The sequence below is a fragment of the Penicillium subrubescens genome (assembly GCF_028828155.1).
Source record: "Penicillium subrubescens strain IBT 31985 chromosome Unknown utg000014l_segment0_segment0, whole genome shotgun sequence".
Lineage (NCBI taxonomy): Eukaryota > Fungi > Ascomycota > Eurotiomycetes > Eurotiales > Aspergillaceae > Penicillium > Penicillium subrubescens.
The window spans coordinates 228,130-246,791 of NW_026643164.1; the positions used below are offsets into that span (position 1 = coordinate 228,130).

Genomic DNA, 18,662 nt, shown 5'->3' on the forward strand with positions numbered 1-18,662 from the left:
AGTGGTGGAAGAAGAAAGGAGAAAGAGGAAGAGAAGAAGAGAAATTGAGAATGAGAGAGGAATTGCTTCAAAAGTGTCAAACACGATTGTTGACATGTGCTGGTGTGGTGGTGCCTGGGAATTGGGATGGACGGAATCAAACGAAATTTCTCGACAACGACGACTAAGCGCACACCACGCCGAGTCCAATATTGGCAGTCGCACCACCAATTATTCGCTGCTTCCTGAGGATTGCTGCTTCAGGTTGAAGTTGTCTTGTGCTTGTGGTGACTGATTCTGGAAGGTCGTTGCCTCTGTGTGATATTGCTTCTTTGACGAAGTAGGTATCCGCTGGCGAAGCTTCCAATGTGTAGAAGAGAGATTAGACATAGCATATTAGTATGGATGAGGATGCAGAATCAGCCCGGGGGTTCATCTACCAGACACTGCCCTTGGAAGGAACGAATCCAGTCATGGAACAGTCTTTGCTACTAGGTAGATAGTTATCATTTTATGCCGAAGCTACGATCAACAGTCAGAATATTTGCACCTCAAATATCAATCAACCTGTAAACATGGAGACCCTGTGCTCTGCAAGATAGTACGACGAGATGTAGAGTTCTACCATACACTGTCTTTATACCGCGGCGAATCAAAGGTTGAACCAATGGAGTATCCAACTTTGATGAAACACCAAGTAGCAATGAAACAAGTTCTAATTGGAGGGCTTTGTAGAACATCTGGTCTGCTCATTGAACTTTGGAATGCTCCGTCGCATGTGCAACAATGGTATATGCTGGGCTGGAATCGCTGCGGCGTATAAAGCATAGCATCTCGGTATGCCTAGTGCAATTCGGCCAGGCCATTAATTACCCTTATCCACAAAACAAAACCAAGGAAGATAGTACCAAGATATTGGGTTTCGTGGGGGCACTACCTATGAGGTCATGACCCAGGCATATGAGAACCGTCCATTGTTAACCGTAGTCGCCTGCATTGTCGGTCCGCAAAAGCACTCCAGCTCAACGAGATAGACAGATTATGGAGAAAGCCAATTTCATCAAAGAAATCTTCTTATGCCTACGGTCGGAGATGATGGAAAGCTTCTGTATTCGTAGTGGAAAATCCACTGGACCATATCATTGCCCGTTGGACTGGTGGGGATTTGGTGACGTAGCCGGGTTGGAGAACTACTTAGTAGCACCAGGACCGCTGGGCTTTGCCCTCCTCCCCTCTTCTATTTCCTTCAACAACAATCTCACCCTTTTGCAAAAGCCTTCAATCCATCGTTCTACAGCTTCCCCATCTATCGGTATCGCTTTCGTGGCCAAGCAATCAACCCCGCTCGCGACATCGTCTGACATTATTCCCCCGCGTTAGCCCCGCCGCTCCCAAAATCTCCGACCTCACCAGTATCAGCAACACACCACCAGCAGCATCACAACAACCACCATGTCCCCATTCAAATTCGTCAATTCTACCGCTCCCGTCCCCGGAAATGGCGGCCCTCCACCTTCAGAATTTACAATCAATGCCCCCTCCTCGACAGACATCTGGGCCAAACCCCCCTCAACCACGCGCTTCTCCGCGCCAATCCTCTACCAATCGATGCCATTACAATCCTTCAAACGCATCCGCGTCGCCATAAACGCGCAATGGAAATACCTCTACGACCAAGGTGGACTCATCATCGTCCTGCGCAACGCAGACGGATCCCACAAATGGGTGAAAGCCGGCATCGAGCTCACCCACGGCAAGCCGCATCTCGGGGTGGTGGCGAAGGACCGGTGGGCGGATTGGAGTTTGTTGCCTGTGCCGTCGGGGGGTGGGGCAGCGACTATTGAGATGGTGAAGGAGGCGGATGGGAGTTTGTGGATTTATTTGGTGGAGGGGGTGCAGAAGTCGCCCATTCGGGAGGTGACGTGGGTGTTTGAGGAGGATGGGATTGAGGAGGCTTGGGTGGGTGTTTATGCGGCGAGGCCCGGGGGTGAAGGGGGTGAGTTGCCGGTTAACTTTGGACATTTGATTGTCGATACAGTTTGAGTTGGGTATAGACAACTTTTGTTTTAGACCAATCTGGGGAATGATTAGCCTTCAAGGACAAGATGTTGATCAAGTTGAAATACTGTACTGTGTGGAGCAATAGATCCATATTGAGAAGGTGCTTCTTGTTGCAGACAACTTAAGATAGGATACTCTGCTGATTAATGGGAAGTTATAGTTTATAGAGATGCATTTGGTGGCAGAGAATCAAGCCCATACAGACCCAATCACATCATCATCCTGCTGTATACATACACTGTACCAGCTGGTGGTCTGGAGGTTCCCCATGATAGAGGATGGTTACTCCTTCAACAATCACAACCTCGGACTCGCTTTCTGTACAGAAGTGAATGCTTCAGTTCATCGGAAGAAATGCTTGACGGCGAAGTGCATCGGCACCGATCATCGAGCAGTGGATGATCGCCGTGGGGGTACACAAGGCAGATCAGCCGCTATGGCGATCAACTGACTTGCAGTGGAACAAATATCTACTACGGTTTAATAATATAGAATTCATACTCCATATGGTAGACTACGTGGAAATGCCTAGATCCCGATCGGGTCGGACAAGATACAGTTTTCTGCTACTGCGTTACTCTGTCATACTATGTGATGATCTGTTGGCTAGCCGAATGACTCGATGCTTGCAACATCTAATTAACCAATTTATTTTCACATCTCAGTATAGATTGTTCCTTTTTACACCATCGTACGACAGTCTGGACTAAGAAGCCAAAGCCACGTGCCGGATCATGGGATTCCAGAGTCACACCATGGCGTGACTGCAGGTCGCGTGGGTGAGTATCACTCAACTTGGACGAGTCATGATCCAGATTCATTTTTCACCTACTGGGCTAGTCTCCAGTGGACCTTGATCCATCACTATCATCATCCTCGGTCTTATTCTCAGTGTCATCCCCGTTATAACACCCCCTCGTTAAGAGAACCCAGGCCCCACTCGGACAAAAAAGCCCAAGCCTCAGGGATGACTTGACCACCCGCGGTTTCAGCCAACGAACCAACGTCCCTGCCAGCATCTTATCGATCAAATCATATCTGATCCTGCCCAGCCTTGGCTTTCCTGTCATTACTCTATCCTCGGTATGATCAGCTCCTCTTCATGCCATCAGAATATCTCTCACCTTTACCCACTTCGGAGTGCTTTCCAAGTCTCCGCCCGGTGGACTAGTGGGCTCGTTAAGTTGGCCATTAACCATTGACCAGTAATCAGTGACTTCCCCCCCCGGTGTCTGTCCGAGAGACCTGACACCTTGCCACCTTTTGACGCTCCATCAGTCCTATCACTCTGGCGAGGCTCGAAGAGAACGCTTTTCTCATCTTACTTGTTCTCCGCAAATCTCGAGACCTTCTTTTAACTACTTGACCAAGCTCAGTACCCGCCTCACCCGATGATCGCCTTCTGACTCATGAATCTGATCGTGCTGCATCCGTATCCGCCTCTCGGAAATGCGGACACTGAGTTCGGACCGCTTACAACTCGCTTCTTCACCTGCAATCCCCGTCGACGTGCATAAGTGCGACCGACGATCGTGCTAGGCCTTCCTTTCCACATTGATTGCAGCTGAAGATTCTCTCTTTTTCATTCTCCACCCCGGCCAAGCCCCGAGGGACTGATTGATTATTCATTTGCGATCGCAAGTCACAGCGGATCTACCCATCCGCCCACCACCCCGCTACCCAGAAACCGGCTTGTTCGAGCGTAGCCTTTCATGGGTTTATCGACTACCGCGCTTGCCTTGGTTCCGTTCCTTTTCGACGGCATTACTGCGGCACTACTGCTGTGCCTCATCTTTCATCCCTTTCGCCCATGTTTTGTGCTTCCATTTGCTTATTGTTCCCCTGATCGGCCCCGCTGATTTGTTAGTGGCCGTATTTTCTTTTTTTCTCTTTTTCAGCTCTCTTGGGATCTGACTGGTTCAGGCCGCCCCCGAGAATCACCCCGAGGAGACGTTGCCCAAGCGGTATTTAGTCAAGCAGTAGGGCTCCCTTTTATGACATACGCCCGCCGCTTGTCACGCCCAGGTTGCATGAACTATTTTTGATGATCTAGATGCCGGTTCTTTCTTACTGATCTGATCAAGATCTCTTACCTTTCCTGAAGTCCCAACAACCATCTTTCGATCTAAGTCGACCATCTTGCTGCATTCTGCTCTCTTTTTCCCATTCGAACATATGGACTCGCCTGCTGTTCTGTGATCGCTCTTTTCCCAAACATTTGTGTGCGTGTGCGCCCCTCCAGGCCGTGGAGATGCCCAGCCTTGATCCTCGATCCGGTCCGTCCTACGGTGCAATGGAACAACGGGATGACAACGGCAACATGGAAGGGGACCGAGATCAACTACTTCAAAATGGGTACGAAGCCGACGACCGCGAACTCAGTAGTGTCGAGATGTCGGACGAGGCACAGGAAGGTGTTTTAAAAATTGAGGCAATCAATATGACTTGGACAACGCGTTCGTTGATGATTGCCTATGTCAGGTTCGTGGGTGGCTTGCAGCGGCACTTTTCCCGATGTCATTCCGGCTGACTTAGCGCACAGTATATTCCTCATGGCATTCTGCACGTCATTAGAAGGCCAGACAGTCATGTCATTATCTGCATATGCGACAAGTGCATTCAGCAAGCATTCATTGATTTCGACGGTCCTTGTCGTCCAAAATGTTGTTAATGGTGGGTTTCATTGCGGGGTCGACCACAAGACACACACTAATCTTATGGAACCATGTAGCTGTGATCAAACCACCCATGGCCAAAGTGGCCGATGTCTTCGGTCGCTTCGAAGCCTTTTGCGTCAGCATCTTGATTTACATCTTAGGCTACATCCAGATGGCCGCATCAACAAACGTCCAGACTTACGCTTCAGCCCAAATTTTCTACTCTGCCGGCTCCACAGGCTTGCAGATCCTCCAGCAAGTGTTTATCGCCGATAGCAGTGACTTGCTCAATCGTGCCTTTTTGACGCTGTTACCAGAGTTTCCCTTCTTGGTAACTGTCTGGCTTGGCCCGACTATTGCCGATGCAGTCCTGCGATCATCATCGTGGCGATGGGGCTATGGTATGTGGGCTATTATTCTGCCTGCTGCTTTCTTGCCGCTCGCGCTGTCGCTGCTATTGAACCAGCGCAAGGCTCAACGTCTGAATCTGATCAAGCCGTCTCGGCATAAGCGAAAGCAAAGCTTTTTCGGCGTCGTGAAACGGACCTGGTACGATCTAGATGTTGGTGGACTGACATTGTTATCGGCCGCGGTCACCTTGATCCTAGTGCCGCTAACTCTAGCAGCCAACTCGAAGAATGGATGGGGGAACGCTAATATTATCGTTATGGTGGTTGTTGGCATCATTTGCTTATGTGTCCTGCCCTTCTGGGAGGGTTCGAAGAGAATGGCTCCGAAGCCTTTGCTCTCTTTGCATCTTCTTCGTCAACGGACAGCTCTCGCTGGCTGTGCGCTGGCGTTTTGGTACTTTAGTACGTGTCTCCCGTGATTCGATGATTCGGTTCACTAAGGTGCAATCCACTAAGGTACAATCGATATACTAACCTTCTTCTATAGTGGCATTCTACTTCTCTGTCCAGCCATACCTCTACTCCTATCTCCAAGTTGTCCAGGGTTATGACGTCGCTACCGCTGGTCGCGTCACTCAAACCTTCGCCTTTACATCAACTATCGCCGCATTCACGGTTTCCTTACTCATCAAATACACCCGACGATACCGCGTCTTCGTGACTATCGGCTGCGTGATCTATATGATAGGTTTAGCATTTATGCTCCTATGCCGAGGTGAAGGCGCCTCCCACGCTCAAGTCCTCGGTGCCCAAATCATAGTCGGCTGCGGCGGTGGTCTACTCAACGTACCCGTTCAACTAGGCGTTCAAGCCTCCGCAAGCCACCAGGAAGTCGCAGCCGCGACCGCGATGTTCCTAACCTCTATGGAGATGGGCGGAGCCGTGGGAGCCGCTATTTCAGGCGCGATCTGGTCAACGTTCATCCCGAAGAAGCTTATGCAGTACCTGCCAGACGAATCCAAGTCCGAGGCAGGTGAAATCTTTGGCAAATTGACCAAAGCGCTATCCTACCCGCCCGGCTCGCCGACTCGCGATGCGATCAATCGTTCATACCAGGAGACCATGAATCGGCTTCTGATACTAGCGCTCCTTGTGACGCTGCCGCTCGTCCCGCTCAGCCTGATTATGGAGAACTATAAACTCGATAAGGTGAGTGATGTACCGCCTCCCCAACCCTCCTTCTCTCCGCCTGTCGCAGTAAGAAAACAACTCGATACTAATCGTTATACAGATGAGCCCGAAGAGCAGCACCGATCACGATTCCAATAACCCTCTTCCGCTCGAGACAGAGCCCGACTCAGATGACACACACCACAAGCGGACTTGACACCAAGTTAATAACCGCTAGACATGAGTGCCACGATTTACGAACTGCACTGCATCTATACTTTCCCATCTCTTTCCGATTTCAACATAAGCTTTTGCGTAGCATGATCCATTGCATATTGCATCGCATAAATTAGCAATCTGGCGTTTTGTTTCCACAATGTTCCATGCGAGTACATAGCTACGTTCTCGGAGCCTTGTTTTATTCTGATTTGATCTGACCGGATTTTGATTTACATTCGTGTCTCAGCGGGCCCTCGAGTCCGCATCTACATTCGATTCTTGATCATCCTAGCTGCACCTGGCTTTTACGATTACATAGACGCATGTACCCGAGAATGTGAAGAAAGTTACACTGCTAGCTTGAGCCTATGTCTAGTCAAGGCTTTATCTTGAGATCTAGTTTTGGGATGATTTCTTACAGACTTACCTACTCTCCTGCGCGCGCAGAATAACATGAGGCACAATGACTAAACTTGACAACACTTTCTCACATCACATACCATCGATTCCCATCTTGACTAAAAACCGGATATAACCAGCCCTAGAAGATTCTAAGCCTTCCTCCCATCTGCAAATATCCGTCCCGTGCCTGGTTTCGAACAGCATCATCTGTGGATTCTAACCCACATACAAGATGCAACCAAGCGGATCGAGTGTCGTGTTCTAGACGCCCTCCGAAAAAAGAGAATTTTAATTCCAACTGTGCCAAGCTAGACAAGATTCTAATCGAGGAGGTCGTACCAGGGATTCAGAACGTGTCGTTAGCTTTTTTGGGAAGATCTGCAGAGGCTGGCGAGTCCTCGAGGGTGGATTGTCGTTCAATGCCATTCACTTGCCCCGAAGCCTAATGATAATAGCCGAGGACATGCGACAGTTGTTTGACTAGTCACGAGATCTCGTCGTTCTGGACTGGGGCTGATCTATGATGATAACATGACTTTTGAAACTCGGGATGCTTCGCAAAAATCCATTTTCAATTCTTTGATATTCATATCCCACTTTCGTATACTCGACTGCCTCGATGACGGGGCTATTCTAGTCTGGTCTGGTTATTCGTACTAAGGGACCCGTTGTATCTGCAGAACTGCCCAATTCCCTATCCCAGACTCACTCACTGTTCTAGAAAACAAGGCTGAATATATTTTCGGTATAGTTTTCTACCCGCTTTAAGTGACGACTAACACTCTACTCTCACTGTAATATTGACGACCCTCTATTGATCGAGGCGATTAAACCCTGTCGTCTTCGCTGGCATAGTCTTTGCTGGCATCGCAGACTACACCTGCGAGTGAGTAAGCCAGGGGACCAGGCTCGGGCCATTTTCCGAGTGCATATGTACCGTACCTGCATTTCCATCTGCATGCAGGCCCGGCCAGCAAGTGTCGCGGGCTTACATTGGGTTTTGGGTGTGTGGGTGGTCAGGGCCCTGCCAAGAAGGTACGTGTAGGTAGGAGTGTGCCTGATTATGTTCTTGGGTGTGTAGGAGTACTGTATATTCAGATATGTGGCTTACAATGTACAATTTACAATGTACCGAGTACAAGGGAGGTACATAGTACAAAGTCTAAGCTCCTTGAAGGTCAAAGTACAAGGTAAAAAGTACTAGATAAGATCAAAGCTCTAAGCTACATTCCAGAGCGTTGGATATGTATACATCTTGAGGCAGTATACACGACAACGACAAGATTACGACCACTATACTTGACAGTACATATTCTCATGTTTCAGTCTCATAAACAGGCCGACCTACATCCATTATCTAAGAAGACCTTAAGGTATCTCCTATCTTCCACCCTCGTATCTCAAAATCAGGGGGTTGACCAGAATACGGATTAGCGCATTTCCCCCTCCCGGTCCATGACAAGATCGTGAATTCCCTTTCGGGCGTGGTGTGTGGCTTGTTTAGAGTCCTTGGAAGTTGGGGCGGGCTTCTGGAAGAATTGAAAAAAAAAAAAAAAAAAAAAAAAAAAAGGGGGGGGGCGTTTGCGTTTGCCCGTTCAGGGGCTTGGGCGGAGTCTGAACTCGGGGGTGAACCATGATACTGTACCCATCGGAGGAGCCATCGGGGCTCGGAGACTGGAGATTCGATTCAATTTACAGGATCTGGTTCTAGTTCTGTGGGGAGAGCTCTAAAGTTTGTATGTATGGAGTATGGGGTACTGTTCTTTGTTGTGATTGAGAATATATATTCAGAATAGAGCGTTGTAGTAATAGCATGTTCCGGATTCTAGAAAAGTATGGATGACCTGGTAAAGCTAAGCTAAGGTCTCAACGGCGTTGGACTATGACAGCACAGCCTGTACAGGGGCTGTCTAATGTCAATCGGATGAAATACTCAGAGAGCCAATGGAGTATAGCTGGGTAATTATGGGCGTTTTTCGGTGATTACTTTGCGGTCTGTTTTTGGTATTTTGCTTGTGTTGAAAGGGAATCTTGAAGACGCAATTCTATCTACTCGGTAGATAGATAATTTGCTTTTTTATCGTCTGATGTTCATGTCCGGAGAGATTTAAGGGTGAATACGGATAGCAAGCGTATCAAGGGGATCAAGGGTGCATAGATAAGTAAGTTGATCCCTCGGAGAAGTGATCATGATCATCTTCCATTAAGTCTGGTGGATCAGCCAGCGCTCAGCCGACAGCAGGCGGCCGTCACATTCGAGGGAATTGGCTAGGAAGCACTAGGGAGAAGAGCTCCGTTTTTGATCCTGCAATACAAAGAACAGCAGATGGATCCAATCTAGATGTTCGATCCGTATTAATAATCTTAGCTAATACTGAGATTACTTGAATCCAGAATACGTTCATTACCGGATCTTGGCATGATCCGGGGAATAGACTCAATAGAGTACAGATATACATCATGTACGGGCATATTATTTAGTGTACATAGCAGCAGTAGTGGTGGTTTATTATTATTACTACTCAACGTCCTAATAACGTGATAGGGAATGTAATAATCATGTAATTCTATCTGACTAGTGATTCTAATCCTTAGGTATACAGAGCTATCCCTATCATAAACCATCCTTGGTGTATTACCCGTGTATTGTCTACCAATTTGTCTAGACTCTCGACTTGCCCCAGTCTTTTTTCCTCATCCCGTCCACCACCAAAAGTCCCAAATTTATTATTTGCACTGTGCACTTGGACACTCTGGGCTTAAAAAACGGGCGCCTTTTTTAGTTTCTCTCTTTGGGGGGACTTGGAAGCAACTCGGACCACTCACAATCCAGGGTGAACCACTTGGACGACCTCCCATCTGTCTTCTTCTCTCTCCTCCCCTCCAGCTAGTCTAGTTACCTACTGTGCTGCTACTCTGTCTCCCTTTTTTTTCGTGTTCTAAGAGGCCCACCTTTTCTCCTCCACCGCTGCCGCTGCCGCTGCCGCTGCACCTCCAACCTTCTTCTCTCTCTAACTTGGACCTTTCACCAATTCCCAACCTTCACACCCTCCAACACCTTCTCCTCCTCCCTCCGCCCACTACTCTCCTCCTTTCTCCATCCTCACGTCCGGTACTGTCCCGAAACAAAAATGGTTGTCGCTACCATCAAGTATGATCTTCACCCCCTCCTCTCTACCCCCTCTTTTGCTCCCGCTGCTGCTGGTTGCTCGCCCCCCTCCTGACCGAGGTCGCAACATTATGGCCACCACTTGCTATCTCCATGAGCACCCCCATTCGTACCAGCTGAGCTAACCACCAATCCTTTCTTTCCAGGTGTGTCGTGGTCGGCGACGGTGCTGTGGGTAAGACCTGCTTGCTCATCTCGTACACAACCAACAAGTTCCCCTCCGAATATGTCCCCACCGTGTTCGACAACTACGCCGTGACCGTGATGTAAGTCGTGCTCCTACCGGGTTGCCCCCCACGAGGAAGAAAGAACATCATCATCACAAAGGAATCGCATCCTGACCGCGTCCGCTTTGTTGGCAAATTATAGGATCGGCGATGAGCCCTACACTCTCGGTCTCTTCGATACCGCCGGTCAGGAGGATTACGATCGCCTGCGCCCGTTGTCCTACCCCCAGACTGATGTCTTCTTGGTCTGCTTCTCCGTCACCTCCCCGGCCTCCTTTGAGAACGTGAGGGAAAAGTGGTTCCCCGAGGTCCACCACCACTGCCCCGGTGTTCCCTGCCTGATCGTCGGCACTCAGACCGATTTGCGCGACGACCCTGGTGTCCGGGAGAAGCTGGCTCGCCAGAAGATGCAGCCTATTCGGAAGGAGGACGGTGACCGCATGGCCAAGGATTTGGGTGCAGTTAAATATGTGGAGTGCTCTGCTCTGACGCAGTACAAGCTGAAGGATGTCTTTGACGAGGTATGTCAATTATCCGGTCCTTCCTACTCGAAAATGAGACCCGAATGAAGCTATCACCGCTTATCCCTCATCCCGTGGTCGCGGGAGGATATCCTCCACTTGGTTTCGCTCACCGCTAACTCCCTCTCCTCTCCACTCTAGGCTATCGTGGCTGCCCTCGAGCCCGCGCCCAAGAAGAAGTCAAGGGGCTGTCGCCTGTTGTGATCCACTCCCCCGTACAATTTTTTACAGGTGGGTTTCTACTGGTTCTCGTGTGATGGCTGTTGGCCGACCGAGGTCAATGAGCCGGGAGCAACAGCTGACCTTTTCGCGCTCGGTCGCAATTCAGATACGACGGAATGAATTTTTGTTTTTTTCTTTTATTTTTCTCACTTATTTTGGGAGGCAAATTACTTGGCTGGACTATGTTTACTGGGATATCCACGAGGGGAGATGAGAAGGAAAAAGGGGAGGAGATGGAATTTCTTTGTTACTGAGCTAGCGTTTGCTATCTGAAGCCTCTCGATCTGATGATCTCGATTCGAGCTTTCTACGCCATGAATCTTTTATGGTATTCTTCAGCTGTTGCTTCTGCTGTGCTCATCCTTGATAGCTCCATCTATCGCCTGATGGTGATTCTCTCTCTTTGGGATCCCCTTGCCATCTCGACCAGATCTCCCGGTTCGCCGATTTCTAGCCTACCTACCTTCCTCTCCTCCTCCCCCCATTCCCCTTTTCTTCCACCCTTCTCTTTGGCTTCGACTGTGTCCATCTGTCGCCTATCCTTCGACCCGCAGATCAGATCTCCATCTCGAACCGATTTCAATGCCACATCCCCTCCGGCGACGTGCTTCTCCCCAACCACCTCCACGCAACCCCATCCACTCCTTCAAATCGACAGCGACCGCGAGCTTTCCCCCCCTTCCTCACTCTTCTCGCGTCCCTTTCTTCTTCCCCGATCACGTACGACTTTTCTCGCACATCGATTCCCCCCCTCGTTGTTCGTTTTTCCCCGCATCTTTCCCCGCACGACATGTTGTTCACCTCTTTCATCGTCTCTCTCGGCGTTGGACGTCAGGGCGTCGTGTTTTTGGCTGGCCGATGATATTTTCCCGTCCTTTATTATTCTTGCTATTTTTATCATCAATCTACTACTCTTTTCTCTTCTGATCTGCTTCCTGATTTTGATGTTACCCTCGATTCTGCTGCGTTGGTGGATGGATCTTTAAAAGAAATCGTTCGAGTGCCGCTTTAATCGTGTTTTCCCCCTCCCGTCTTTGATCAGTGGCGTTCTGTTCCTGCTTCTGCCTTGCCCTGGTCAAGTGAGATCTCTATGCTTTTGCTGGTTTCCCGAGTTCCGTTGGATACAAGGATCATGTTCATTGTCTTTTGGTCCCTGCTGCAACTTTTTCGATATTGAAATTATGCTCGTTTTCTTCTTGCTTGGTGGACAATGCAGACTCATGGGAGATCTTAGAACGCTGCAGACTGGACCCAATGGATGAGCTCTATGATGGTTCTTTGTGGTGGTGGTAATGGTAGTGTTGTAGAATTGGAGGTACTATTAGTCTAGCTGAACAATGGAGCGGATGCTCTCGGCTAGTCATGGCTGTATACGGAGGTGATAGAGGTTCAAGCATATGTCTTTGACCTCTCTCCTTATCTCAGGATATACATGGTCGTAATATACTTCGGGGTAGCCAACAGTCGACAGGGTTGGCATATTAATTGCTCGTATACAACCAGATGGAGACTATACAGTCACGGGGTTTTGTTCATATCATTTCATATCATTCATTCATTCATTCTTCTTCAATCTACAATCATGAGTCTCGTATATACAAATATCCCATTTCCATTTCCATCCAATCCATCCCATTTACAACTCATCCTTAGGAGCACTCTCCACTTCCTCAACAACACCAACACCACCCGAACCATCCTCCCGACGTCCATACCAACCACCCAACTCCTCATCCACACCCGACTTGACCATGCTGGTAATAATCTCAAAAGCCACCTGCGCCGCAGCCAAAGCAGTAGTCTCACCCTTATTATCATACGCGGGCGAAACCTCGACAATATCCGCACCAACAAGATTCAACTTCTCCAACCCCCGCAGAATCCGAATAAACTCCCGAGTAGTCCAACCACCAGGCTCAGGCGTACCAGTACCCGGCGCAGTGGACGGATCCAACACATCGATATCAACGGACAAATAAACCGGCTGCTCAGGATCAAGACCAATGCGATTCACAATGGCATCAACAACACCCATAGGTCCCAACTCATCAATATCATCCGCATGAATGCGAATAAAGCCCTGCTCCGGACCGGGCGTCGTATAATCCCCATCATCAACACCAGTCAACCTCGTCCGGAGTCCAGCATGTGCAGAAGTCGAATTACAAATCAACCCCTCCCGACTGGCCTTATGAAAGAAACTGCCATGGTTAAACTGGGTCTGCTCACTCTGCCAATAAGCCGAGTACCGCACGGGATTCCACGTATCAAGATGCGCATCAAAATGCAACACGGTAATCGGCTTCTGATAAATCTCATACAACGCCCGCAGCGCAGGCAACGCAACACTATGATCACCACCTAGCGTAACAAGCTTTGGATGTTTCGCGCCAATGCCCCGTCCCGCAACACCAGCCGGCTGATTCACAATCTTGCGAGAGCCCAGTTCAAGGAACGCCTCGTACATCTGTCTCTCAGCAAGACCATTGTCGAACGGCGTGATGGGGATATCGCCACAATCGGTGATTTTTGCCCATGATTTGTACGGGTTTATGCCCGCGCGGGTATTGTAGCTTGTGCCGGACATTTGGCGGGCGCTGGCGGCGCGGATGGCGCGGGGACCGAAACGCGCGCCGGGTCGGTAGGAGACTGCTGTGTCGAAGGGGGCGCCGATGATGGCGATGTCGTAGTGTTCGGTGGGTTCGATGAGACATTTTACCGGGCGGAGGTGGGCGAAGCTGGCGATGCCGGAGAAGGACCACTGAAGGATAAGAAGGAATTAGAGATTGGACTGGATTGGATTGAATTGGGTTGTAAAGTAGAGTGTTGGTTGGGTGTATTACCTCCTGATCCCACTTCTTGAGGAGTTCCTCGCGCTCATGTTCGGGGACGACTTCGGCGTTATCGTCGTGGTGTGCGCAGGAAATGGCTGTACTGGCTAGTGCCAGTACGCTCAAGAGAGACTTCCAAGCGGGCATGGCGGGGGTATGTAGAGGGGAAGTACGACGCAAGAAAAGAAAAGGAAGGAAAAAGGAACAGGAACAGTTAAATAGTTAAATAGGATCCAAACTCTTCTACTACTACCAAGTCCGAGTTTATAGAAGTTGGCCCTTCTCCGCCGAACTTCCTAATCAGCAATGGTTCAGTGGACAAGATTAGGATGATCAATTCATGACTGATCTTCTAATTGGTTAGTGTATGTAGTCTATTTCGTGACTGCTTCATCTTGTATCTAAAGGGAAAGACGAGCAGATAACCACTCCTCTCCATACTGGACTGTATCTCTGTACGGAGTAGTTAGTTAACCTTTCACGAATCGCCCCGCTCGCCGCCAAAAAAATCGTGCAGACTTTCCCTTCTTGGCGACTCTCCGCTTTTGCCTTCCCTTATGAGATCAACCACTACTCTACTGCAGGAGTACTACTGTTCAGTATCTAAGTAGTGCTGGCAGCTGCATCTCCAACTCAAGAATCATACCCGATCCAACCAATAACCCACTAACCCCCTCAATGCCATGCGTCGCGTCGTCGTGACGGGTCTGGGCGCGGTCACTCCCCTCGGCGTTGGTAAGTCCAAACACCGAACCAACACCTTTCCTCTATCTATGCACGAAGCCATCCATCATCCAATCCTCCATGCTTCAAGGTTCAAGAAACCCAGAGTCTATCATGGGAGTCTCCGCACATCTCCGCGACCCAGATCCATCCAAACTTGAGCCCCCAGACAACACCCTACCCGATCCTCTGCGCAGGATAGGAAATCGGCTTTCGAGCGCGGGTCTCCACCCTGCCACCGCCGGAAGGGGAAAGTCTTAACAGCCAATGACGGCATGCTCAAGATGGGGCTCTTCCGGGTTCCGCGGGGCGGAGGGATTTGGCTCTGTCTGTCTATGCGGAGTATGAGGATGAGGATAGTTATCTACTATACCAGGCTGGCACTCTCCAAGTCTCTAATAGTCTGGAGCGGGAAAGAGGAGAATGCTATAGATTGATCTGCTACCAGTGATATTATGTGACACGCTAATATCTTCTCCCCCTGGCGATAGGTGTACGGCAAACATGGAAACGTCTACTAGATGGCCATTGTGGCATCGTCAATGTAGTTGACCGCGATGAGCGCTTTCGGGATATCCCCTCGCAGATTGCAGCTGTTGTGCCTCGGGGGAAAAAGGAAGATGGGGCGTGGACGGCGTCAGAATGGTTGAGTCGTGGGGTGAGTTTGTATCTCTTTCCACTTCCACCTTTGCAAGCATTCCAAGCTGGATTTAGAAGTTAGGACGGGAGGTAAAGGATAATTGTTGGATTATGCTAATGCTGTGTCTGGTCCGGTGGTAGGATGAGCGTGTCATGGCCAAGTTTGCGCAATATGCTATGGCTGCTGCGGAGGAGGCTCTTGGAGATGCGGGTTGGAAACCGACATCGTTTGAGCACAAAGAGGCTACTGTATGGAAAAATCCCGATAATGAATATTCCTCGGTTTGATCACTGTGGTTGACCATTTCTTCTGTGATAGGGAGTCTGTCTTGGCTCAGGCATTGGCAATTTCGAGGAGATGTACGATACAGTCGTTGCGTATGAACAAGGGGTGAGTTGAGTCTCTTTCGAATTTGGAAGAAAGACAAGCCATGACTGATCGAATACAGGGCTACAAAAAAGTCAATCCATTATTCGTCCCGAAACTATTAATCAACCTCGGTGCTGGACATATCTCCATGAGATATGGGTTCATGGTATGCATAGACCAACCAAAGAGACACCCCACGCCCCCAAGGAAATCCACGCTCACATCTGCCCAACAGGGCCCCAATCACGCTGCAACAACAGCTTGTACAACAGGCGCCCATTCCATCGGCGACGCATCACGGTTCATCGCCTGCGGCGACGCCGATGTCATGGTTGCCGGCGGCGGCGAATCTTGCATTCATCCCCTAGCTATTGGCGGGTTCGCTCGTGCGCGCAGTCTAGCCACGGATTTCAACGATAACCCCGAGAAAGCGTCAAGGCCATTTGATGCAGATCGTAAGGGCTTTGTTGTTGGTGAAGGTGCAGCTATGTTGGTTCTAGAGGTATGCTATTGCTATCCGTCCTGAAGATTGATGGATGAAGTATTCCCTTCCTTTCACCGAGTCCAGATTCTTACGAATGGATATACAGGAACTGAATCACGCTCGAGCTCGAGGTGCCCATATCTACGCCGAACTGAAAGGGTACGGCTGCTCTGCTGATTCACACCACATGACCGCCCCGAAAGAAAATGGCGAGGGTGCATTCATGGCTATGAAGAAAGCATTGAAGCAAGCCCAATTGACCCCGGGAGAGATTGACTACGTCAACGCCCACGCAACATCAACTATAATCGGGGACGCCGCCGAGAACGCAGCAATCAAGACCCTCCTCCTCGGCCCGGAAGGTAAACAGAAACCCGCAGACATCAATGTCAGCAGCACCAAGGGCGCCGTGGGCCATTTACTCGGCGGTGCTGGAGCGGTGGAAGCTGTGTTTAGTGTGATGGCTATTCAGGATGTGAGTCACACGACAATAAATACAAATACACCTAAAGCCACTTTTTTGGGGGTCACCTGCTGACTAGTCTATCAGAATGTGATGCCACCTACTATCAACTTGGACCGGTTGGCGGATGGATTCGATTGCAATTATGCGCCGAATGAGTCGCAGGCGAGGAAGATTGATGTTGCCTTGACGAATAGCTTTGGGTTTGGGGGGACGAATAGTAGTCTTTGTTTTGCTAGGCTGAAGTGATGAGAGTCTTTGAGGGAGAGACTTGTGTATGATTAGTGTAAATTAGCGTTGTTGTTGCTGTAGTCTGTTTTCTTGAGGCAGCTATAGCGTGATCTATGTGTTACTTTGGACAAACGAATGAATGACCTCATCCAAACACCTCGTTGAATAAATATTACTTGTTTCCTTTAATTACAGGACCGTGGGTGTTTTTTTTTTTTTTTCCGAATTTCTGGATTTTCTAGGCACCCTCGATACAAATCGAAGGCATTCACATTTTCTCCATCGTACCTTCCATCCAAGCCTGGCACGTGACTCGACCCCGATGCGGAGCCCCCGACCTTTTGATTCCGGAGACGAAAGCACCACGACCCAACACATTTCCTCTGGCGCGATCCGATTTTCGACTAGTGTGCCAGAGAGTGTACAACTGTGTCAGAAACTGTTCAAATCTCCGCCCATCATGGCGACAAACGGCGATGCTGGTCGAGGTACGCTTGCCACTCAATACATATTGCCAGGAACCCGCGACCGGGGACCAGCGCGCGTGGCCCTCTACGCCGAGGGCTTTGAGCTTGTGAGAGCAATAAAATGCTAATTATATTCATCTTCTATAGCATCGGGCAGCTTGGTCGATGCATCGGGCTATAAATTCACCGAGAAGGATACCAAGCCGGGCAAGATGAAGGTTAAGAAGACCGCCAAAGCGTCAACGAAGAAGAAAGCAGATGGTACGGATTGCTTCTGGATAGATGCCTTGCTATCTGTCAGACTCCCATGCTCATATGAAGCTTCTAGATTCCAAAGATGGCCCTGTCGACTCCTCGCCTACCTCCTCTCCTCTCCCCAAACTGGACGACAAGGTCGCGGCCTCGTTTCCGACTGGTAAACCCCGTGAGGAAGACCTTCTTGAAACGGTCATTTGCAAGCACTGCAAGCGACCCATCCTCAAATCCACCGCCACCGAACACATCCGCGGCTGTCTCAAGGCCAAGCAAGAGAAAGCGCGCAAGAAGAAAGAAGCCCGCGACGCGGCCAACCGCGCAAAGAACGCCGACGGCAAGGACGATGATGACTTACGTGACAAGATCGACGGCGACGACGCCATGAAAGGCCAGAAGAGTGCCAAGAAGAGCGCTGTGAAGGGCACCGTGGACGACAGCACGAAGAAGGGCAAGAAGCGCAAGGCCGATGAGGACGATAACAAGGAGCCTAAGAAAAAGAAGAAGAAGGACGAGCCCAAGGCCAAGGCCGCAAAGCCCAAGGGTCCAGTTGATGTCGAGAAACAGTGCGGTGTGACTCTTCCCAATGGCGCACAGTGCGCGCGCTCGTTGACCTGCAAGAGCCATTCCATGGGCGCTAAGCGTGCTGTACCTGGTCGTTCACTACCATACGATATGCTACTGCAGCAATACCAGAAGAAGAACCAAGCAAAGCAGCAGAGTGAGTATCCCACCAGTCCCCTACCATCTACAACTCTTCCCAAAATGAAATCTAACGTATCCTCTCCTCGCGATATAGGAGCCGCAATCGATGCCAACGCCCCACTCCCCGAAGACGTCGAGACCAACGGCCCCGTCGACTCGGACGAAGAACGCGACACAGTCATGGCAGCAATCGCCCGCTCCGCACCAAGACCCCTCGCCGAAAACACTCTCATCACCACAAAGTCTAAATACCGTATCGTCCGCATCAAAGAACAAATGCTACACGCCATGGGCGGCCGAGGCGGTGCTGGACTATTTTCCACGGACGATAGCCAGCCTTTATTTGGTGGTAATCTTTTTCAACCTTTCGATCCGGATATGAATTCGTCCTCTTCGCCTGTGCTTCCTGCGGGTGAAGTTGGGGATAACTCGGTCGGTGGTGATGGATCTAGGAAAACGCCTGTACAGGGGAGTCGGAAGACGCCCGTGGCGGCGGCTTCGTGATGGGATTCGTAAAAAA

At 49.8% G+C, this 18,662-nt stretch overlaps 6 protein-coding genes across 6 annotated transcripts; 5 read left to right on the forward strand and 1 right to left on the reverse strand.

The window, feature by feature from the left end:
- Positions 1–1,431: 1,431 nt before the first annotated feature.
- Positions 1,432–2,022, forward strand: N7473_013306 (uncharacterized protein; the record flags this gene model as incomplete). Its single annotated transcript, XM_057159245.1, has 1 exon — positions 1,432–2,022. One exon carries the CDS (start codon positions 1,432–1,434, stop codon positions 2,020–2,022), a length of 591 nt encoding a protein of 196 aa, XP_057001981.1.
- A 2,269-nt stretch (positions 2,023–4,291) lies between these two features.
- On the forward strand, positions 4,292–6,434 carry mirC (siderochrome-iron transporter MirC; the record flags this gene model as incomplete). The annotated part of the gene is made up of 5 exons (XM_057159246.1): positions 4,292–4,521; positions 4,583–4,713; positions 4,772–5,509; positions 5,595–6,256; positions 6,339–6,434. 5 exons carry the CDS (start codon positions 4,292–4,294, stop codon positions 6,432–6,434), a joined length of 1,857 nt encoding a protein of 618 aa, XP_057001982.1.
- A 3,114-nt stretch (positions 6,435–9,548) lies between these two features.
- cdc42 (Rho family GTPase CDC42) lies at positions 9,549–11,869 on the forward strand. Its single transcript, XM_057159247.1, has 5 exons — positions 9,549–9,989; positions 10,154–10,273; positions 10,377–10,755; positions 10,897–10,986; positions 11,084–11,869. Exons 1-4 carry the CDS (start codon positions 9,970–9,972, stop codon positions 10,957–10,959), a joined length of 582 nt encoding a protein of 193 aa, XP_057001983.1. The 5' UTR covers positions 9,549–9,969; the 3' UTR covers positions 10,960–10,986; positions 11,084–11,869.
- A 744-nt stretch (positions 11,870–12,613) lies between these two features.
- On the reverse strand, positions 12,614–13,955 carry N7473_013309 (agmatinase; the record flags this gene model as incomplete). The annotated part of the gene is made up of 2 exons (XM_057159248.1): positions 12,614–13,738; positions 13,821–13,955. The coding sequence occupies 2 exons, from the start codon at positions 13,953–13,955 to the stop codon at positions 12,614–12,616; spliced, it is 1,260 nt and encodes a 419-aa protein (XP_057001984.1).
- A 536-nt stretch (positions 13,956–14,491) lies between these two features.
- Positions 14,492–16,736, forward strand: N7473_013310 (putative beta-ketoacyl synthase (Cem1); the record flags this gene model as incomplete). Its single annotated transcript, XM_057159249.1, has 8 exons — positions 14,492–14,543; positions 15,023–15,189; positions 15,312–15,419; positions 15,490–15,561; positions 15,620–15,706; positions 15,776–16,042; positions 16,131–16,499; positions 16,575–16,736. The coding sequence occupies 8 exons, from the start codon at positions 14,492–14,494 to the stop codon at positions 16,734–16,736; spliced, it is 1,284 nt and encodes a 427-aa protein (XP_057001985.1).
- A 442-nt stretch (positions 16,737–17,178) lies between these two features.
- N7473_013311 (deubiquitination module subunit SGF73) lies at positions 17,179–18,646 on the forward strand (the record flags this gene model as incomplete). The annotated part of the gene is made up of 4 exons (XM_057159250.1): positions 17,179–17,206; positions 17,333–17,446; positions 17,514–18,158; positions 18,237–18,646. The coding sequence occupies 4 exons, from the start codon at positions 17,179–17,181 to the stop codon at positions 18,644–18,646; spliced, it is 1,197 nt and encodes a 398-aa protein (XP_057001986.1).
- Positions 18,647–18,662: the final 16 nt, after the last annotated feature.

Bases quoted from the DNA above. Each gene is read 5' to 3' on its own strand.
- cdc42 (XM_057159247.1), top strand. From the start codon at position 9,970: ATGGTTGTCGCTACCATCAA. The intron at 10,274-10,376 runs GTAAGTCGTGCT...GGCAAATTATAG, and splicing joins AACTACGCCGTGACCGTGAT to GATCGGCGATGAGCCCTACA. The intron at 10,756-10,896 runs GTATGTCAATTA...TCTCCACTCTAG, and splicing joins TGAAGGATGTCTTTGACGAG to GCTATCGTGGCTGCCCTCGA.